Source organism: Camelus bactrianus, chromosome 4, assembly GCF_048773025.1.
Source record: "Camelus bactrianus isolate YW-2024 breed Bactrian camel chromosome 4, ASM4877302v1, whole genome shotgun sequence".
Lineage (NCBI taxonomy): Eukaryota > Metazoa > Chordata > Mammalia > Artiodactyla > Camelidae > Camelus > Camelus bactrianus.
Window position 1 is genome coordinate 64,933,638 of NC_133542.1, and position 22,944 is coordinate 64,956,581.

At 49.7% G+C, this 22,944-nt stretch overlaps 1 protein-coding gene across 5 annotated transcripts in view; it reads right to left on the reverse strand.

Annotated features, from left to right (window-relative positions):
* The window catches only part of CDK5RAP2 (CDK5 regulatory subunit associated protein 2), a 167,473-nt gene that overhangs the window by 10,000 nt on the left and 134,529 nt on the right, over positions 1-22,944 (reverse strand). For 3 of the 5 annotated variants that reach the window (XM_010950349.3, XM_010950347.3, XM_045513129.2), the window contains exons 27-34: positions 20,296-20,468; positions 14,709-14,822; positions 10,585-10,701; positions 8,251-8,440; positions 7,174-7,295; positions 5,844-6,092; positions 3,118-3,195; positions 1,792-2,057 (exon numbers count right to left, since the gene is read on the reverse strand). In XM_010950349.3, the coding sequence (XP_010948651.2) occupies positions 1,792-2,057; positions 3,118-3,195; positions 5,844-6,092; positions 7,174-7,295; positions 8,251-8,440; positions 10,585-10,701; positions 14,709-14,822; positions 20,296-20,468 (1,309 nt within the window). The remainder of the gene's footprint in view (positions 1-1,791; positions 2,058-3,117; positions 3,196-5,843; positions 6,093-7,173; positions 7,296-8,250; positions 8,441-10,584; positions 10,702-14,708; positions 14,823-20,295; positions 20,469-22,944) is intronic. The other 2 variants (XM_045513130.2, XM_010950351.3) reach the window with 1 other exon arrangement.

Consider the following 22,944-nt stretch of genomic DNA (forward strand, 5'->3'; position numbering starts at 1 on the left):
TTTAAGCTATCTACTTGGCAAAAAAACATTTATAAATAAAAATGCTCAATGAAGACAAAGGTGCAGGGAGACACTCTCACTTGTAAACAGAGAACAAGTTTTGGGGACGTAACACAGCAGCATCACCACCAAGAGCCCCGAGGAGTTCACACAGCCCTTGGGCGGGTGATTCCACTTCGGGAATCCGTCCCTACTGAGCGGATCAAAGATATGGCCAGAGATCTACTATTAAGGATGCTCATCACAGCTTAGACGTCCAACAAACAGGAAAGAGAGCACGCAGACGGTGACACAGCCACACGTTAGCTCATTTTTCAGCCATTCAAAGTCAAGTTCTAGAAAAACATGGAATGAGACAGGAAAAATGTTAAAGTGTTAACTGAAAGGCAAATATGAAATTCACAGATTCTGGGTCAGTTTTATTAAACTTTATGAATGAGCTAAAAGTGCATACATCAAGTTTTAAGTGTTGAGCGCTACGTGGCATTTTTATAGATGTTTGTTTTTAGGCTTTTCCATAGTTTCCAGCTTCTGTAAAATAACAATGATCTTATCAATACCTATTCATTCATTCAGCAAACGTCTAGCACGCACCTGAAGCACGCCAGGCCCTGTGCTAGGCACTGGACATGTAACGCTGAGCAAGACACACTCTCCCTGCTCCCTGGGAGCTACCGTCTAATAGACTAGAAAATACAAAACGGACTTTTATGATAGAGTAAAACAAAACAAAACGAAAAGGCAAAACAGGTAACAGGGAGCAGGGGGCTCAAGTATTCTCAGTAAGGACTCAAGAAGAGGGATGAGAAAATGTGACCCCTGGAAGCTCAGAGACTGAGTCCAGTCTGGGGGCAAAATGGAAGTCTGACCCCAAGCCTCGGAGGAAGTGAATGAGTGGCTTTATGTCAAGCGCCCGGCACCTGGATCCCTGACAAGAGGTAACTTTAAAATGAGGAGGATTCCAGGAGGATGAAGCAGGAAGGTAGAAGGCGCTGAGGGGCTTCCGTGTTGGAGGGCACAGGGGGACTGGGAGACGACAGTAGGGAGGCAGGAGCAGACCCAGAAATGAGAAACCCTTAGAGTCTGAACAGAACCGGGGAGGGAGAGGTGTGTGCACAGGTGACGGAGGGACTAGAGCGCCCTGCAGGAAGCCGGATGACAGAGAAAGAGAGTGCCCTGGAGGACAGAGACCTGGGTTCAGATCTTGACTGCTCCGAGTTATTCTTCCAGAGCCTGGAAGGTAGGAATGACACCTCCGTAAAGGCTGCCCTGGGATGAAAGAAAATACAACACTAAAAGCTCCTCTGCGAGAAAGCATGGCGGGCCCCCGCCCTCCACGACAATGCTGAGGAGGGTGAAGGAGGGTCACATTGGCAAGGGCCACCACACGCCGTGTGAGGATGCGGGCCTTACTACCCTATTCACCCCCAGAGCCTGAGCACGGAGCCTGGGAGGGTGATGGACAGGTGACTGGGCAGATGAACGGATGGACACACTGCAGGATTGAAGGACAGAGGGATGGATGAGAGACTGGACAGACAGAGGCCATCACGGGCGATGCAGCAGGGCCCAGCAGAGTGATCACAGAGACCCTCATACAAACCTCAGCAAATGTCCCTCCCACAGAACAACAAACAGTCCCCTACACTGGACCTGACCCCTGAGTTCCGTGGGCTACATTTCCTGGCCCCTCTTCTCAGGGTCTCACTGAGACCCATGTGCCCTCTCCCACCCCCCCAACTCCTGGTCCCACGTGCGCCCCTCTCCCTCCAGCTCCACTGCGCTGGGTACCTCTGCTCCCAGCTCTTGACTTTTGGGGCTGGGAGCCTCTTGGATCTGAATGTCCATCTCGGCGAGGAGCTTCTGGCCCTGGCCGATCTGCCTGCATAGGGCATCGTAGTCCTCGATCAGGCCCAGGATGTGGCAGCCAGTCTTGCTGGCCCACAGGCAGTGGCCAGGGACCAGGCGGGACACACTCGAGGTGCTGGTGGTCGAGCTGGCACTGACGCAGGAGAGGGTGTCCACATCATTTCCAGAGAGCGGGGGAGTCTCTGAAGCTACAGAACGAGAGGGAAGATGTCAGATCTATTTGGGGCAGCTCTCTGCATTTGACAAGCTGTGCTCAACGACGTTCAGCCAGCCAGGAGGGCTAAGAGCCTGCCGGCCCAACTGCCTCCTGACACAGCCCAGAGGGCAAGAGGCCTGGTTCCAGGACCCCAGTCTGCATATCACCCCACGCTGGGCTTATTCACGTTGTGGGAGAAGATCACTTTATTTCAACCAGCATTCACCAGGCACCTGTTCTGCAGAAGAGCCCTGATCTACACGGACGAATCAGGCCTGGGCCTGCGCTCCAGGGGCCCACCCGGGGTCCAGTCAGAACACAGGCTCCATGTAGGAGGTGTAATAGCATGACAACAAAGAGCTGGAGCTCAGAGGACAAAATCATCAATCCTCTGTGCAGGAAGGGAGATCAAGGAAGGCTTCCTGGAAGAAGCAACAAATGTGCTGGGTTGAATAGGCAGCAAGGATTACGCTACACAGAGGTAAAAGCCTGCCACTTTTCACCTTTGGATCAAAAGAAGCACATACAGATAATTCTGATGAGGGACATCAGGAAAGACATTTCCTAGAGCAGTTCGCATTCCGGATGAGTCTTGAGGAAGTAGCCAGATTTTCACTGGCAGAGAAGGGGGCAAAGTCGGTCTGACAAAGGCAGGAGGCAGGCCCACTGCACAGTCCCAGTGAGAGGAGAGTGCAGGCCCGTCTGCAGGATGGCGACCTGTCTGTGTAGTACCACGAGGGCAGAGGGGTGCGGCTGGACGGGCCTGCTCAGGCTGGATGCTGCGGGGCCTTGAAGGCCACACTCAGGTGGTCACACTTTAATCCAGGGTAACTGGGCCCCAGACCACTGATGTCACTGAGGCTGGTAACACCAAGGAATGGATTAACCAGCTTGGAGAACAAGATCGCCAGCCAGAAATACTGAGAACATAAAACCCCAAATCCTGCCAATAACCCTTTGAGTTGGGGCCAGGGGCCCCCCTTGCCTCCAATTTGAAAAGTCCCACTGCCAAACCCAACCGTGCCGTGGTTACCCAGACTTCAGCTTTGTACCTGATCTTGGTGGCAGTGCCGGGGTGGAATCAAACAGGTCATACGAATTATCAAGCGCCATGGGACACCTGTCACCATCTACAAGATGCCAAACAAGGAAAAATAAACCATCAAAAGTTCTAATTTCACTGTCATCAACATTTGAGAGACAATGTTGCGACCGGAACGGGAATGAAGCACCAGACACACACGCGCATTCATTCAAGTCCTCACCGGGCATCTCTCCTGCCAGGCCCTGCGCGGGACACAGCGGATGCAGGGTGAGCAGGCCCGGCCCCTCCCTGGAAGGACCCTCTCGTCCAGACAAGCAAAGAGGCCGTTTCCCCTCAGGGGTCAGGGCTGAGGGAGGGAAGCATGGGGGCTGTGGGAGCTCAAGTGAGGCTGGAAGCCCAGGAGGCAGACATGCAGACAGAGGAAGGGGCAGGTGTCCAGGCGCGGAGGAGAGGGCCCTCACGACACATTCAGGGAGAACGAGGTGGGGACACTCAGAGCGTTAGGCGAGGCAGTGCCAGGCTGAGATCTGTTTGGGGCTGGAGGAGGGAGTCGGGAGGCCGCTGCAGTAACCCAGGCAAGGGAGAAGAGTGGCCGGCAGTAGGACTTGGCAGGTGATGCATTTGAAACCACGCAAAGGAGGCAAAACCAATTAGACGACCAGCCACATGCTATAATTGAGAAAAGCACTTTCCCATCTGAATTCTCAGTAGCTCGGTGGGCAGGACAGCACTGCAATTCAGATTTCCTGGGAGAGGAGACCAAGGGGCAGAGACAGGAAGTGATCTGCCGGCAGCAGCCAGAGCATCGGTGGCAGAGCGAGGACTGGGCCCAGGCCTTACGCTGTCCCGCCCAGCTCGTTCCCACCCAGGTACCGCCCAAGGGTGCACTTCGATTCTGGGATCAAGGAATCGGGGGTCAGGTCCATGGAGCCGGCCCCTGAGAGGGATCGCTTTCTGCAAAAACAGCCATCTTTAGAGCAGAACTTTAAAACAACTGCACTTAAATACCGCCCTGAAAAGTTTTTTGGCAAAGGGAAAAACGCCGCTGCCTACAATGTAATTTTAAACTTCACTCAAGGAAACTGGAGAACTTTAATGCGGAGGAATTTTGAGCACACGCTCGGCCTTTCAAGGCCCATCTAGGACGGACCCTGGACAAAGTTCAACAACAGACAAAAGCTGTTCAATGGCCTCCTCACATCAGCTATCCCAAATCTCCATCCTGGGCACCAGGCACTGAATCCTTCTCCCTGCTCCTGTCTCCCTAGCCCACCCCCATCTCGGTCTCATTCCTCAAAGCCCTGAGAGGGGCCAGGCCCACGGCTGCTGGGTGCCCCGTGCAGGGGCCGGCAATACGGCACCTTTCGGACCCCAGGAGGTTCCCCTCGTAGGATTTTACCCTAAGAACGCTGTTGAGCAGAAAAAGCGTATTAACACTGATGTTTCCTAAAGCTCCAAATCAGAGACCACTTCAACAATCACCAAGGTTAATGGTCTGGTGACTGGCAATTATCTGAAAACAATAATTAGGAAGCCCACGTGGAAGAAGGGGAAACATCTATGATGTGATATTGGGCAGAAACAAAGAAAGGACACAGAATGGCACAGAAACCAATTTGAATGATATAAATTCACACCCACATCTGACTACCAAATGAAGAGACATTTATAAAGTAAAAAATTATTATTTGGTAACCATGAAGGATTATTTTTCTTTCTTTTTCATACTGTCACATGATCTTTGTGGCTCAAATTTTAAAATCTTTACCAAGGAGAAACCCATGAGCCAATCACTGCAAGTTCTAGAGATGGGTGACCAGGGGCTCTTTGAGAGATTTTAGTCCTTTTAATTACAGACAACAGAGGTAATTCCCATCCTAAGCAAAGGTAGTCCAAACTTCTCTATGATACTTGTTTGTAAAGTATGCTGATACTCCCTGTTCCCCGGAGGTGCACACCCACCCTGCGGGCATTAGGATGACGACCCCCAGACACCTGAGGCTCCCCAGGCCACGTGGTGCTCCAGGAACAGCACTGGACTTGGAGCTGGAAATGACGTCCAGCTCCAGCTCTGTCACCTGCTTGCTGTGTCACTTTGGACAAATCCAGTACCCTCTCTGGGTCTTAGTTTCTTCATCCAAAGAGCAAAGAGGATGGCCTGGCTGACTGCTCTGAGCCTGGCCTCGTGCCGGTTTATGATTCCTGGCCCTACGCTGGGAGCAGGGCAGAGGAGGGACAGGAACCCAGTCGTGACCTCTTCCTGTTCCCTCCACAGTCCCCGTGGGGCTGGACAATACAACTGTCAGCAAACGCCAAACGGAATCAGTTTTCAAACCTGCCAGGAAGCTTTTCAAATACTGAGCCACTGACAGCCAGAGGAAGAGGTGTAGATTCTTATTTTCAAGGCATTAAGAGGGACAAAAAAGGATTTTCAGCAGTGGGGTGATGTAGACAGGACTAAGTGGATGGGAGGAAGCAAGCCTAGAGGCAAGGAGGGCAGCTGGAAGCCCAAACTCCACTTCCCTGAGAATTAAGAGGCCCCAGACAGAGACAATGCCATTTTGCCAAAAGTGACAGCTAATTAGCCGTCGGGCCCCCGGCTCTGGGGATAGCGCCTGTCAGACATCAGGGGGAAAACAGCTCCCTGGAGCAAGCACAAGACCCAGAAGCTCCCACGTCCCACCCAGACGTGCAGGGCTGCACTGCAAATGGTCAGGAGGGGCCGGGCAGTACCAGGCTTGTCCCGCTGCAGGGGCTGCTCGGGGACGGGCAGGGTCTGGAGAGCCGAAGCGAGAGCTGCCCCCGGGGCCTCCTCCCTGCCCGTGGCCAGCCGCTCCTGCAGCCCGCTCTGCCGCGCGCTGCTGGTCTCGCTGCTCCTTTCCGGCGGTGCCCGCAGAGCCTGGATCTCTGTCAGGAGGCCATGCAGGTCACCACGAGGGTCCTGCCCCCTCCAGCCTTCCCCCGACGCCTCTGTACCGGCCTCTGCGAACACGTGCAAAGGGAAACCTTAACTCCGTCCGCCACCGAAGGGCCAGCCGGCAAAGACAGCAGACGGTGTTTTACAGCCGCCGCCACCCGCCTCCCCTTCCTAAGAACTAGGTACAACTGAAAATAACAACTTGACTTTAAAAACAAAAATACTGGCAGACTTAATTGCTGCTATTCCACAGGCTAAATAAAAGCTGGAAATTAATTTTCGCTTCTGGCCGTAAAAGCCTAGCAAATTGCACACCAAACCCCGAAATTATGTCTAGTAGTAATAAAATCTATTTGGGCCAGAATTATAGGATGAAAGGGGCCGATTTTAAGAGCCACAGTATATTAAAAAGGCACAACAGCAAGAATCAGAAAAGCAACTTGAGAAGAAAATGAAAGCTGTGAGGTGACCCTTTGCTAGATAAACTTTCAATAGGGAGAAACCAGCTGGAAAATTAGTTAAAAAAAAAAAAAACCCACCACACCTCAAAATTGATTCTAAAGCATCAGAGTTTACAGTCAATCACTCTGATCCGATGTCCCTCTCAGGGTATAGAGAGGACCAGGGCCGACAACCGTCCCCAGAGCAGTGTCCAGCACACGGTAGCAGGTGCTCTAGAATTAACTGCTGAATGAATGGGCGAAAAGTAACACATACTAGCAGAAAATTATAATAAAAGGTCTCTCTTGAGTGTCTACCACGTGCCAGGTACTGTGTTAGGATGCTCTTAAAAAATGAGCTCGTTTAGTTTTCACAACTGTACAAAACAGATGAGAGCAGACATGCCTTGGAGAGGAAGCAACAGGCCCAGAGGGGTGGAGGCCTGCAAAGGCCCGCAGCCGGCAAGCGAGGCGGGAGGACCCAGACTTCAGCTGGCAGGACTCCTGAGCCTAAGTCCTTCCATGTCTGCTGCTGTGGCTTCAGAAGGAGAGGGGGCCAGCAAGCCTGCCTCAGAGTACGCAGGCTCCAGCAGGGCGAGCCTGGGGTCTCAGGAGAGCGCCAGCCTGCCGTGCGGGGGAGCCCACAGACCGAGCCGAGCAGCCCCGGGGCGGGAAGGGGGCTGGCCCGGCCCAGGGCGCCCCGTACCTCGCGGGCTCCGGTGCTCCTCGTCCAGCTTCTCGTACACCTTCAGCTCCACCTGCAGGGACCGCAGCAGCTTGTCGTTGTGGGAGAGCAGCTTCTGCCTCAGCTTCACCTCCTCCTGCACCCTGGAGAGGCCCGCCGCCACGGGGAAGAGGGGTCACCCCTGACGCAGGGGACTTACTCCAACCCCCCAGGCAGGCAGCTCCCCTTTCTGCCAGAGCGTGGACGAAGTGATCAGTGTGCTGAAGACCAGTCGCAGCCACTTGGGGCCACTGAGGGCCGCTCGGGCCCAGCCCCTTATGTACATCATCTCACGCCGTCTTCACAGACACCCTAAAAGGTCTGTGCTATCTAACCCCCAATCCACGGGGATGAGGAAGCGGAGCTCCAGAAGGTTAATTCTTACCCAGGGGTGCATAGCTCATGGCAAAGACCATGACCTTGCAGACCACGGCACCACCCTGGGGAACAGAGGGGTGATGTCAGAAACTAAAGCGGGAGGGCATTCAGGTGTGCTGGTGGGGACCACCGGACACACGTGGGACAGGACAGGGCTGAGGGAGGAAGTGCAGAAGCACGGTCCGCACAGTCCTCTTAAAACCTGTCAGACTCTGTCACTCCTCTGCCCAGGACCTCCCACGGCCTCCCGCGTCACTCAGCATGAAGACCAACGCCCTCACCGGGGCTACAGGGCCCTCATCCTCTCCCACAGCCTCTCTCCTCCAGGTGCACTGACCCAGGACTCCCCGCCTTGGGGCCCTTACCCTTCCAGGGAAGATGACCTTCCCCCTGACACCTGCCCAGCTCACGCCCTCACTGCTTTCAGGTGGCTGTTCTAATGGCATCTTTCCAGAGAGGCCTGCCCTGAGCCACCTGGGATAAAATGGAGCAATCCGCCCCCCAGGCCCTGTCTTCCTTCCTTAGACGACTGCGCTCCCTATAATTTCTTCCCTTTCGACGAGTCATGTGCTGTGTGCTGCATCCACCCACAGGCGCCAGGGCAGGGGCAAGTGTGCCCCGAATGCACCCAGTGCCGAGACGCGTGGCCTGGCCAGCGGGCCTGGGGGCTCGGACCGCTACCTGCTCAGCTGGCTGCGGCCGTGGCAGACCTCCTGGAGCGGCTGCTGGCTCTGGCTCTCCTTCTCATCCACCTCCCTCTGCAGCCTCTGGTTCTCAGCCCTCAGGCAGGCATAGTCATGCTGAAGGTGCTCCAGGTCCGCCGTCTTCCTGGAGAGGGCTTCGCGCAGTTTCTCATTCTCCTTCTGTTTATCTGCATGCACGAGAAAAGCGACACTGAGAAGAGACACTGTTTATTTTTTCCAACCTTATTACACAAATTTGGCACTTCAGCTGCAGCGCTCCAGGAATACCAAAGGGAGTGAGATTTAATCTGGTGTTCGTGATTGTGGCATTCCAATTATCTCATGCATTTTGGGCACATGAATCTGTCAACATCAAGACTGCAGATGAAACGTCACTGGGATGAAACAGGCCTTTTAATTTCCTATTAAATAATGGGCAGAGCAAACAATGGGTAGAAATTAGAGACAGAGGCAAGAAACAGGGCCCGAAACTCTGGTGACAGGTGTTGGGAAAGTCCAAAACCCCCCCACAGAGGCCAGCAGGGCTGTGCAGGCGGCACCCGGCTGTCGGCGTCAGGCCAAGAGGATAGCGCCTCTCCTAAGGGATGAGCTAGATAGACGCGGGCCTGGGGACAAACGGTCAACGGCACAGCCCGGAGGCAGAGGGGCATGTTCAAGTATGCCTCTTTCGTTTACTGACCCCACAACCTTGAGCCATTTTCCTCACTTCTCTGTGCCTCAGGTTCCTCATTTGTGTGGCCGTGAGCAGTAACTGAGTCACTGTGTGTGAAGCGCTTCGCACAGGGCCTCACAGCGCTCTGCAGGCTGCCAGTGCTCCACAGTGAGCCGTCAGCCACACTGGTGGTGGTCACGCTGCTGTGGCCTCAGCGCTAAGAGCAGGCGCTACTTTAGGACTTCCCCAAGCATCAGCATATGCACTCTTCAGAGCAAATATCCAGGTAGGTACTTTTTTCTCCTCACTTTCCAAGAGGTTAAGACTTCACCAAGGTCACACAGCCAGGAAGTAGCAGAGCCAGATTTCAAACCCAGGTTTCCGAATCCACTCTTCACCACAACACAACCACCTCTTAGCAACGCAGCCACGCTAGGCTTCCTGGAACTCCTGACTGGTCCATGCTCCCCCGACTCCAACGCCGAGGCCTTTGTCCACTCTCTCCTTTCTATTTAAAATGCCCTGGCTCTTCTAAACCTTGGGCACCTCGTCTAATCCCTGCGAATATTCCAGACTCAGCTCTGGAAGATCAGCCTCCTGTGGGTCAGGATGCCTTCTCCAGAGTCCCCAGCTCCCTGAGCCTTTTTTTTTTTAAACATTTTTTTATTGATTTATAATCATTTTACAATGTTGTGTCAAATTCCAGTGTTCAGCACAATTTTTCAGTTATACATGAACATATACATATTCATTGTCACATTTTTTTCTCTGTGAGCTATCATAAGATCTTGTGTATATTTCCCTGTGCTATACAGTACAATCTTGTTTATCTATTCTACGATTTTGAAATCCCGTCTATTCCTTTCCACCCTCCCTCCCTGAGCCTTTATCAAGGCAAGTCCTCAGCCTGGTCGGCCACGAACTGCCAGGCTGTCCCTCCCATCAGACCATGAGCCCCTGAGGGAAGGAACCAGGTCTCACTCAATTGTGTATCAGAAGCTACACAGGACTTGACACAGAAGAGGAGACAGGAAATGTTTGCTGAATGAATGAACGACCTGCAGAAGCCCCCGTTTCATCTCCTAATTGATATCCTTTAGGGAAAGGGGGATAAGGCGGCCACGCTGCGGGTCCACCTCCTTCTGGTTCTGTGAACAAAGGCCAGCCACTCCCCAGGCCTTGGTTTCTTACCTGCAAAACAGGACTAATAGTCACGTCATTCCAGAAACATTTTTAAGTATTGAGAGAAAATAGAAGTGAAAGCTTGTTGGGGGTTAAGCTCCAAACAGAAGGAATTAAAGGAAGAAATCTTTCAAAGAAATACTGGAAAAACGTTCCTGACAGTAAGGGGTCTGAAACGTGGGGAGTAACACACTCCCAGCCCTTCTCTCTCCCACGTGAACTAAGACGAGTGGGAGGTGACTGCACGGAGGAGAGGTGACGAGTAAAGACAGTAACGCTGATTCAGCCCCCGCGCTGCGGGCTGTACCGCGCTCAGTGTCACAGGAGCCCTCTGGGCTACTCCTATATTACAGCTAAGAACACTGCGATTCAGAGAGGTTAAGTGACCTGCCCGAAGTCACAGAGCAGTTGAAGGCAGGCAGGCCGGACTCCAGGGCTGCGTTCTCTCCACGCGCAGAGGGCTCGTTTGGCTCTTACCTCTGGATCCTTTAGCGAGCATCGTGTTGAGGGCCTGGTTCTGCTTCCTCAGGAAACGAATTTCTGACGTCAGAGAATTATGCAGCTCGGAACCATAAACGAAAATGTTTGAAGAACCTATAAAAACACATAAATAGAAATTTAGGGACATTCTCCAGGCCTATATGGATGGAACTTTCTAGAACAGTTTTAACTAATGAGGAAACACAACATACAATGCCATATAAGGTATTACCAGAGCCCAAAGGGAAATGAGAGTGAGCTGGAGAGAGGAGACAGGAGGGGCCTCTCCCACACCGTACCTGTCCTCGGGGTGAACAAAGGAGGAGCCTGGGCTGGCGGGGGAGGGGGGTGTGGGGAGTGGGGACAGTCTTAACCTCCGTGGACTTTTCTCCCGAGGTCCAAACCCACAGGGACCTTTCCACTGAGGCCGCTCCCAGTCCTCTCTTCACCCTTCCTCCCCACCTGCCAAGTCTGCCCTCCCTCCTGTCTCCTGCCTCTGTAGATGGCATCAGCACCATCCCGAACCCGAGCTAGAATCCTGGGGGCCAGTCTAACGCCTCTCTCCTCCACGGCCCAGTCGGCGATCGTGACTGCTGTCTCTTCCTCCGAGGGGCCCCGGACGCTGCCTGCTCTTTTCCGTGCCTGCAGTTCAGCCGTACGCCTTGCCCTACCGCCTCCCTGCTACTCTGCCAATGAGGTCATCATCCTCCACGTGGTCCGTTCGTGTTTTTCTCTGCTCAGCAACATGTGACGGCCCCACCACTGTGAAAGATGATCACACAAACCAAGCACAAGGTCCAGAGTCAGATCTCCATTATTTAGCTCTGATCTCGTGGTCCGTCCCACTCACTCTCACGTGGGACCCTGGTGCCTCAAATGCAGCCAGACTGAGCCACTCTGTGCCCCAAGCATACCATGCGGTCACACGCCTCCCTGACTCTGCAGAATGACGTATTCCCTTTGCCTAGAACACTTACGACCTTCTTCACCTGGCAAAATCACACTCGTCTTTCACCTCAGCTCAAACTCACTGCCCCTGGGTGTATACTAAAAAGATCAGGCTCTGAAGGCAGACCGCCTGGGTCTGGGGTCACTTACAAATTCAGCGGTCTCTGTATCTGCACATACCTGCCTGGGCTGTTGTCTCTCTCCTGTAATCCTAGCCCTTCCTCCAGCCAGACAGCTCCCCAGACACCATCACCACATCCTCAGCACTGCCATCCTCTGGGCTTTCCATGTCTGCACCACATACAGCGTTCAAGTCCACAGCTTCCCCCCTGAAGGGCACCCACTGTGTGCAGGGTGCTTTCTACGCATGGCAGGCAGATGCTTCCCTCCCTGTCTTCCTTACTGATGCAGTCTTACCACACCTGCTTTCCCAGCCTCCGGTCAGCTAGAACACGGTCATGTGCCACTTCCAGTCAATGAACTTGACAGGAAGCCTGCTGGGAACTTCTAGGAAAGATTTTCCACCCGGCTGAAAAGAGAAGGACAGGGAGCAGCCAGCCCCACCCTCCCCTTCCCACGTTCTGGACTCTGTCCTGTGAAGATGGGACGCTGATAATCACTGCAGTCATCGCGGGCACTAACTCCAAGCCCTGCTGTCAATCCATCAGCCTTCAGACCCACCTCGGAGCTGCCTCTGGGTCTCTTATATAAGAAAACATAAATCCCCATTGTTTACAGCAGTTCTTACTCATATTCTGTTGTCTGCAGCTGAGAGCATCCTGTAATAGCCAGACTCCCCCTAAGGAAGGGACGGCACCAGGTCTCCCAGAAGCCAAAGCTCGTACTCCGCTCACTCTCCAGCATTACCTCTTCCTCACGCCGATGATTCACTTATCACGATGTCGTATATTTTTGTAATTCTCATATATCCCTCCCGCCATCTTCCTCCACTCTCCCCTCTGAACTCTGCTGTCTTTCCAGAGACACCTGGGTTTGAACCAGGGTCTCATAACTTCCCTAAGTCTCTGCTAACTCAAGAATGATCTATGTTACTGTTATTGTATTACCATTTGTGTTAATATCATGACTGATGATAGGCTGGAGCCAAAGCAGGACCGGAGAGCAATCTGGATGAACCGGAAAAATTCTACAGAAGTCTACTATGATGAGAGCTGACGTGGTCACTTTTCAGAAGAATCGTCAGGCCAAAGAACAACTCCTGACACAGCCTGAGCCAGCGGGGTCCACTTCTGACGCTAAGAGGCCTGTCTTTCCTCTGAAAGTCACCGCTATAAGCTCGTGTAACTGGTGACAAGCTGGAAGATCTAATGCGTGAGATGACAGTTTTTAACAATATTCCACCTCAACATTACAAGGAGCCGTGCCTTTCTCAAACCTGCTCCCAAGATGAACATTTCACAGCAGGGGGGAGGCAGATGCACTATTATTTCTCTGTCTTCTCGGGGACTGTGACAACATGGTGAGAACAGCACGTCTCTCCACCAGCATAAATACTTTATGAATGCCTTTTTGTAAACCTTCCCATCAGAGTGAATTACTCTCCAGAGCAATTGCCTGCTCCATTGTAGCTGGTGGCCATTTGAGCCCCCAAATAATTCTATAATTGGATTTGCTGGGGAAAATGTAAAACAGAATGAATCTAATTCAGGCGTTACCAAGAGTGAATGTGATGGGCTCAGGCGTGTATTTCTTTCCAGTGTTTGATGTGACTAATAACTCAGATTAATCAATTTCCCTGGGAGTGAGAGGGGGAGGATGCAGGATGGGGGAGGGGTGCAGTGGCAAGAGAGAGAGAGAGAGACACACACAGACAGAAATGGAACCATTGTTCATCTTGCAAACTAAGCAGATACAGTACTTCGAAGAGATGTCCTTCTGGGCTGATGGCTATGATGGGCTAGAAAGCAAGGAGAATTGGACCAGGGGCCCACTGACTACATCTTTCTAGAACTCAGTTGTCTCATCCCCCAAAAATGGCAATGACATTAGTGTCCCCACCCACTGCAGAGCTTTGCAATGTTAAACTAATAATGTTGCACAAAATAAGGCAGTAAAACAAAACTGACAATGATGAGGAAAATCATTTTCTATTGGGTGCAGCACTGAGCAAGGCCCTATTCATAACATTGCCTCGTTTAATCTCACAGTGACTCCATGTGCTAAGATAATTAAGACTGGGAGAGGTGGGTGACTTGCCCAAAGTCACGATAAACAGCAGAAGAGCTAGGTCCACACCCAGGTCAGTCCAGCTCCCAAACCAACTCAGGCTTTTCCTTGTGCACAAAGCTGCTCTCAGGACGCATTCTTCCCAGAGTGAGGACACTCTTTTCGGAGCAATAAGGAAGGATGTTCAAAATATATGCAATGAAAGAAGGAAGGAAGAGAACAGGGGTATAAAGCCTTTTAGCTTTCGGGTAGGTGAAGGGGAGAGTAGTAAGTCTCTGCATTTGCGCTGACACTGTAAGGGCACCGAAGGGAACTCTCAAAAGCGGGAGGAGAAGGGAGAAAAAGGACTCACAGGTAGCGAATAGGAATATTAATTTCTGAACCATGTGAATGTCTTACCTATAGAAAAAGATATGTATTTTTCAGTTTTCCATAGAAGAATATTCCATTCGGAGCTAACTGTGGTTATGGAGGAACACTGGCAACCTCGTGTCTGGCGTGCGAGATTTACCAGATTGCTAAAATGCTAATTCTTTTAGAAACCATTATTGACAAGAAGACCAATTATTGCTTTGTTTTATCTGAGCATACCTCTCTATTTCGCTACAGCTTCTGGAGTCGAATGTGGAGTTAACCACAATTCAGGACGCTAGAGGCTGGCGGACTCCTCTGATGATCAGGAAATGAACATTTACCAAGGACCTGCTTTGTGCCAGGGACGGTGGGGGACTCCGCGTGAGTTAGCGCAGTCAATTCTCATCACCAAAGAACAAATGGGAATGATTATCCCCATTTAATAGGTGAACTACCAGAACTGAGAGTCAGCAAGGTTACATGAGGTCGCCTTGGAGGTAAGCACAGAGTGAGGATCTGAACTGACATCTCTCTGGCCACAAGGCCCAAGCTCTTCGCAGCACACAGAACACTTACCCAGGCAAACGCGGCACAAACGAAGCCCCTGCCGCCTCTGGGAGGGACCCCCTTACCTTGTTCAGATCCCTGTCGTTCCAGCTGTCTCCGGAGCTTCTCATTTGTTTTAATAGATTCTTCTAAACGTTTTCTCAAACTTCGAATTTCTTGTATGTGTTCCATTAGTAAGTCTACAGGAAGGAGGATATTTTTAATTTAAAGTCTGAAGCCCCCAACAAACTGAATAATTTAAGATTATGCAGTGATCTTGAAATTCTAAATAGTATTGGATGTATTAAGAGAGTCGGCAACCGGTAATTCTTTCCTAGGCCTGGGGAGGCTGAGCTATTGCCCAGTCTCGGCAGCCCTCCACGAAGAAGATATTTTACATCACATGGAAAAATTATATTCCATACAATTTTAATGCTAACTCTAATACTGCCTTTTATTCTTCCAAATATCAAATATTAATTTAAAATCTTCCTTACGGTGAAACTGAAAGATCACTTTCAAGTCTGCTTGAATTGCCTGAGAGTTGATTAAAGCACCATCATAACGAATTCAGATATTTTCAAGACTAATTTTTTGAAAGGAATATGTTATCCATTTATCACTTACTGATTTAAGACTTAAAGACAAAGGAAAACAGATCATCTCAGCGTTAGTGAGGAGGGTAAGACAGGTACTCTCAGCACATCCTGTTAGAGTGAATATAAATGTGTATGCTTTTTCAGGACTATTTTTATCAGCAGCCTTAGAAAAGTTCTTTCCAATGTCTTTAACCAAGTAATTGTACCTCTAAGAGTCAATTTAAAGAGATCACCAGAGATGCTGACTATCACTGGCCAGAATGCATAGAAATGTTCATCTTAGCACCATTTTTAACAGTCAGGACTGAAAATAACTCAAATTATTAAAGTAGCTGAATCACCCCCACTATGATGCAGTATTGCACAGCTATTAAAATTATATTAGGAAGACCATATAATATCATGGAAAATATAGATACAAAATGGGTTATTCAGCATAATCACACTCTACTGAAAAATCTGTAGACGGGAACAACACATATAACACAAAAGAAGGAAATACACCTAAATATTAACACAGACTGCCTCTAGGGGATAGATTTTAGGCTTCTCAAAACTTTTATAATACATCTTAATATTTAACACACTGTGTCACAAATTAATTTTTCTGAATTTTCTAAAATGAGCATGCATTATTTTCCCCGTCTCTGCCACATCTCACTTTAACAAAGAAGCGAGGAAGCAGAGTTCCACCCCAGAGGTGGGCTTCTAGAATCAGTGTATACAGCATAATCACCGTAAGTATCCAAAGGCAAAACTAATGTCTTTAATTCATCAATTAGGGTATACTCAGTATGTCTTGCTAATGTTTGTTCTAAAACATTATACTAATGTTATGACCCAGTTTTAATTCCTCCAAAATGACTTTCATTTAAAAGTAGCACAATGTTACAGATCTTTTCCTAATTAAATAGTAATTTTGCCATGAATTTGAATGTTTATGAGACGACTTAATTCCCAGATCTTTAGCTATCTCCTATTAAGGCCAGAAGTGTGGCAAGTCATTTGGTGGAAAGTCTGGGGACCCTGCCTGCCACCAACTAGGACGTCACGACACTGCTGCCCTCCCTGCCTTGCTGCCCTGCAAATCTGCCAGCGGCCAGTCAGGTCTGAGCAAGTCAGGAACTTATCTGTTCTGACTGCAGCCTTCCTTGCTGGCTTATCCACATCACATACTGCCGGCTTCTGGGGTAAAACACTCAGCTGTCATCCGGACAACTCCTCTTCTACGGAGCCCGGCCGGGAACTGGAAGCATCACTTGGGCTTAAGGAAACATGCCCAGTTGAACCAGACACCACTTATTAATTATGTAGCCCTAACTGAGGAGAAGGAGACAATACCCTTGTCTTCACAAAACGAGAGAAAAAGATCTGTCACTCTTATGATAATACCCTGCTGACAAATGCTAACTTTTTAAAACAGAGTCTGTAAGAAGCAACCACCAAAAACAACTGCATATCTATCTTTTGTCTACTGGTTCCAGTTTATAGACACTTGGTTAAGAAAATGCCCTGAAATAAGGGGAAAGCTTCATGTTCAAAGATATTCCCTGCAGCACTGTTCACAATTGTGAAATTTTAGCAAATGACTTAAATGTTCAGCAACAGGGGAACATGAAGAAAATTGCAGTCCAGCCATTCCACGGGCTGTTCTGAAGCCACTGAAAATGATGCTATGTAACAATATGTCAGAAAACCTATGATACAATGCTAAGTGCAAAAAGGAAAAGCAGTCAATTATCTCTCTACTCAGATTATAAACAAGACAAAAGGAAAACCAGACGCAGAGACCACAGGTCTGAAGAGAAACAAGCTTCAAAAAGCTAAGCGTGAGCTTATTAGCGTGGCTCCAGAGAGCAGGGCGCCCAATCAGGAAAGCCCTGGTAATCCACTTGAGAAGCCCAGGGTCATGCGTCCTCAGAGGAATAAGAGATAAAAGAGATGCTGGAAATAAACCAAAGTAGGGGAGGAGAGTGAAGAAAAGAAGGGCAGGCTAGAGGAGAGAGGAAGTGCCGGGTACCAAAGCAGGAGCGTCTCAAAGAACCGGGGTCACAAACATCCCCAGGTGGTTTGATAGGGATTGCGTTAAACCTGTAGATTGCCTTGGGCAGTGTGACCATTTTAACAATATTGATTCTTCCAATCCAAGAGCATGGGATATCTTTCCATTTTTTAAAGTCTTCTTTAATTTCCTTCACCAATGGTTTAAAGTTTTCTGTGTATAATTCTTCCATCTCCTTGGTTAGGTTTATTCCCAGGTATTTTATTACTTTGGGTGCTATTTTAAAGGGGATTGTTTCTTTATTTTCTTTTTCTGTTGATTCATTTAGTGTAAAGAAATGCAACTGATTTTTGAAAGTTAATCTTGTAAACTGCTACCTTGCTGAATTCTTCGATCAGCTCTAGTAGTTTTTGTGTGGACCTTTTAGGGTTTTCTGTATACAGTAACGTGTCGTCAGCATATAGTGACACTTTTATCGTTTCTTTTCCAATTTGGATCCCTTTTATTTCTCTCTCTTGCCTGATTGCTGTGGCTAGGACTTCCAGGACTATGTTGAATAGGAGTGGTGATAGTGGGCATCCTTGTCTTGTCCCAGATTTTAGTGGGAAGCTTTTGAGCATTCAAAAATCCACAAATGACAAATGCTGGAGAGGCTGTGGAGAAAAGGGAACCCTCCTACACTGCTGGTGGGAATGCAGCTTGGTGCAGCCACTGTGGAAAACAGTATGGAGATTCCTCAAAAGACTAGGAATAGACTTACCATATGACCCAGGAATCCCACTCCTGGGCATATATCCAGAAGGAAGCCTACTTCAAAATGACACCTGCACCTCAATGTTCATAGCAGCACTATTTACAATAGCCAAGACATGGAAACAGCCTAAATGTCCATCAACAGATGACTGGATAAAGAAGAGGTGGTATATTTATACAATGGAATACTATTCAGCCATAAAAACCAACAACGCCATTTGCAGCAACATGGATGTTCCTGGAGAATGTCATTCTAAGTGAAGTAAGCCAGAAAGAGAAAGAAAAATACCATATGAGATTGCTCATATGTGGAATATAAAAAAACAAACAAACAAAACATAAATACAAAACAGAAATAGACTCATAGACATAGAATACAAACTTGTGGTTGCCAAGGGGGCAGGGGGTGGGAAGGGATAAACTGGGATTTCAAAATGTAGAATAGATAAACAAGATTATACTATATAGCACAAGGAAATATATACAAGATCTTGTGGTGGCTCACAGAGAAAAAAATGTGACAATGAATTATATATATATATATATATATATATATATATATATGTTCATGTATAACTGAAAAATTGTGCTCTACACTGAAATTTGACACAGCATTGTAAAATGATTATAAATCAACAAAAAAAAGTTAAAAAAAAAAAAAAAAGCAAGCAACAGATGCAGTAATAACAACCACAACAAAAAACAAACATTCCCGCGTCAGGGTCCGGCTTGCTGCGGTGTAAACCCCGCCCCCTCTAGCTCCTGACAGCCTCAGTCTGCCCCTCCCCAAAGGCCTGGTGGGAGTGGTCTCAGGCCTTCTGGAAAGGACCCGAGTTCCGTGCCAGACTAACAACAGTGCAGCAGCGGGTGTCACTAGGAACAGGGAAACAATTTGTGGTCTGACTTAAATCAAGAGAAGGCAGATCGGAGAGCCAGAAAAAACCAAGAGAAACCAAGCACAGACAAACTCAGAGAAATTGCAGAGGGACAGAGCCAGAAATCCAAAGAAAGCATATATAGGGGACAGGCTACTGGAGGACCCCAGCTGATACCGGAGTTACATCAAACGTGTACACTTCATGCTCTCGGTATAGTTTCAAACCGTGCTCCTCTGGCCCTGAGTATCCTAGGGGAGGCTCAGAGACCACCACCAGGGACAAAGGCTCTACTTCTTTGGAAAAATGTATCTCTTTTATTTATTTTATGTAACTTTTACATATTTGGTCTCATCTGAAAAGGGGGGGCCCTGTTGCTAAAAAAGGATTTTAAAATCACATTGTACTATGTGATCAGGCATCAACAAAGAGCTTTTGGCAGGGAGGTGCCACTGTCTGATTTGTTCTCTGGGTCCCTTCTGGGCACCTTGCAAACAACCCACTGGAAAAAGGAGAGACCAGAGAACCAGAGGATGTCAGCTGAGGTCCAGCGTCTACACCAAGGGTCGGAAAACTCTGGCCCCTGGGTCAGATCCACCCACCACCGGTTTCGGTAAATAAAGTTTTATTGGCACATACCCAACCCTTGTTCATTTACATGTTTTCTAAGGCTGTTTTCTGCTGCAACAGCATGACTGCGTAATTGCAACAAAGACCACATGCTTCATAAAGCCTAAAATACACGCTATCTGGCCTTTCACTTGGAAGGTCTATCTGTTCTGGTCTATACCCTCCCTTGAACTTATGAACAGTAAGCCCTACCTAACACCCCACAGGAGGTCAAGACTCAAATACAGAAGGGGTAAAGGGGCACTCAGAGGCAGGTGGGGCCTTCGGGGGCTGATTCTGCCAACTGAGCCCATGGCTCCACGGTCAGAGGCAGGACCAGGGGCTGACCCAGTGGGCCAAGGTTCACACTAAAGAGAAACACAGCAGATTTATCGAATACAAACTTTGGATGAACAGGAGGTGAAGTACTCTCGGGCTCCTCTGTAATTCAAAGCAAGGGTCTTCAAAGTGACTCCACCTTAGGAAGAGCTTGAAAGAAATAAGAGGGAACTGACCGGACCTGGGGCTGACACAGGACCTCAGTGCTCCCCAGCCCGCCACTGTCAGATGAGCCAGGAAGTGACAAGTCACGTAACAAGTCACCATTAAAAAATAAAACGACTCTTCCCCAATCGCCAACACTTCCAACAGCCATGGCTTTCCCCAGTGATAAACGACACTGAATGCCCGGCTGGGGCCCTCACAGGATCTCCTCTCATCTGACAAATACTCAAATGTCACCACCCTCCACTTCAGTACGAAGGTGAGATGGCACATTACTGCTGACACCAGGAAGTCTTGCTGTGTTTAAGATGCTTCGCAGAGCTTGGCTTACCTTGAGAAAAGTTGTTCGCCAGGACCGACATCTTCTCGGTCTCACCGTCTTGCTTCTGGTCTCGCGAGAAGGAGGACTTCTCAGACATGTCACAGTCGGACGGCGCACGAGAGGCTGAGGGCGCAGGAGACTTGGGGAGAATGTGCTGGTAGCTTAAGCTGTCTTCCTCAATCCTTGACAGTTGGGATTGAAAGAGAAACCGTTTTCCACGCCGAGATCTCAAGCCAGGGCCATGACTTGAGAAGACTAAGGGGGACTGGCTCTTTGTGATTCACCCGTGTTTGCAACTTCGTTTTGGTGCCCTCCCTAGAGCATTTTTTTAAGCAAGGACATTCTAAAGACAACCCAAAAAAGGCTCGGTGGGCTTGAATTTGGAGCCAGTGAAGAAGGGGGAGCCACCATCTGGCTCGTAGAGGAGGGACCTCAAGGGAGAGTCCGAGTCAATGGCAGCTGCTTATCAAATGGCCGCTTAGGACCAGGCGTTTCACTTGTACTATCTTCCGTGGTCCTCACAGAAACCTCGGAGGCAGGGAGGACCATCCTCATTAGAGCCGGCAGTGGCGGTGGGGGGCGGGTGCTGAGGTGCATCAAACTTTGCACACCGTCTCACAGCTTCTAAGTGGCAGAGCCCACATCTGAATCCAGTCTGTCTGGCTCCAAGGCCCCAGGAGAATGTGGGAGGCCAACCCAAACCCATGAAGTGGGTTTAAAATGGGCTTAAGAATCTCAAAGCCCTTGTGGTCCCCGAGAAAGCCCCGACATCACCACTCAGGCAGTCATTCGGTTATGAACCTGTATTTCCCAAGGGCCACCTAAGCCAGGAGGAAAAACACCCTGAACTCCGTGAAAAGCCCACATGAATCTCCATTATAGATAAGCGCCTTAAATTAAGCTCTTTTTTTCTCCCACTTTTTCCTATTACTTCTTGTCTCATTATTCATGAGCTCTGACAAGAGCAAAGGACTCCAAAGCTGCAACGCGTTCATTAACAGGTAAACACCAGATGCATCTTTGCTCAGACAGCGTGATGGATGCCCGGGCTCGCTGCCGCCCCGCCAAAGAGCGTAAGGGGCCAAGGGCACCCATCTAATTAGCTTAGGAGTGACCCATGTGAGTGTTACGCCTCCAGCTGAGAACAGTAGAACAGAAGGAAAAGAAACAAACCTGTCAGAAAAGGGAGGGTGGCACACGGCTGAGGACGCTAAAAAAGGCTCCCGCCTCCTTCCAGCCCACTCTCCAGCCTCCAGGCTCATCTTCCAAGATGGTGCCTCTGGTCGTGTCCAGCCCCAGCTTACTCTCTCTCAAAGACTCCCCTCTTTCCAGAGATCAGAATTTGGACTCAATACAGTTTCTGAGGACCAGCCCAACCTGGCCCTGCCAGTCTCTCCAGCCTCACATGCTGAGCACCGGCCACGCTGCTCAAAGGGGCCACATCTCCCTCACCTGGAGCGCGGTCGCTCTCCCAGCAAGCCCCGCCCCCGGGGCCTCACCCTTCCGAACTCAGAGAGGACTGTCTCCGCGCTGGGAGGCCCCTAGTGCCCTCTCTGCAGCCTGCCAGTGGGACAGGACCCCCGCTATTATCAGGATGGAGGTGGAGGGCTGAACTGGGAGGGATCTTGGAGAAAACTGCAGTGGGGAAGGAGTATTTCTCCAAAATTCCAGAAGCCCGGATTGAAATGTCTCCCAGTCAGCTGTCATACCTCCCTCCTGCTCACTCTAATGACGCTGGTGGCCTTCACGATGCCAATAAAATCTAAATTTCTGCATCCCAGACTAGGCTCTGTTTCTTTATTTTGCCCCCAGGAGCCCAAAGGGTCGCAGCTTCAAAAACGAGGGAAACACCAATAGCACGAACAACAGTCAGGACCTTTAACAAGTCGACAGAGGAGGGCAGGACCCGGACGTTTCCAGTTGGCCACAAAAGCAAGCTAAGAGTGTTTACAATCCATTTATTCCATGAACGTTTTTAAAATTCCAACTACATGCCAGACAGCTGGGGCTGGAGCAGGTGTACAGAAAATCAAGGCTCAGTCCTTGCCCTCAGAAGGCAATGCAGAGTAACAATAAGAGCCCAGGTGCCGGAGAACAAGAGATTCGAGTTCAAATACCAGCTCTGCCTCTTAAAGGCAAGTATGTAACTCTGACCCTCTGGCTCCTCATCCTAAACTGGGAACAATAACGCTTACTTTCTAGGGTCAGAAATAATGAATGGGAATGCCTCGGGCAGCTGCTGGCACACTCCAACACCCAGTTAATGCTGTCTCCTTACCTCTTTCAAGGAACTCTGAGTGCAGAAAGATAAATGCAGAAAATAATACAGGACCATGTGGTAAGTGCTGTAATGTAACTGTGTGCCAAGTCACAGAAGTGTCTGACTCCGGGGCGTAGTGGAGAGATGGGGGTGTCGGGGAGACCAAGGGTTATTTCCATGTGAACTGACTCTGGAGGAGGGGCCTCAAGTCCCCAGAGGACGAAGGCAGAGCGTACAGCCTGCACACAGGCATGGTCTGGAGGACCATCGGAAGTCAGGTGAGACTGAAGCACGGGGCACATGATGGAAAGGAAAGACGGGTCAGGCTCAGGAGTCTGGAATTCATCCCGCAGGGACCCAGGAGCCAACAAAAGGAATGTGTTGTCTGCATCCAATCC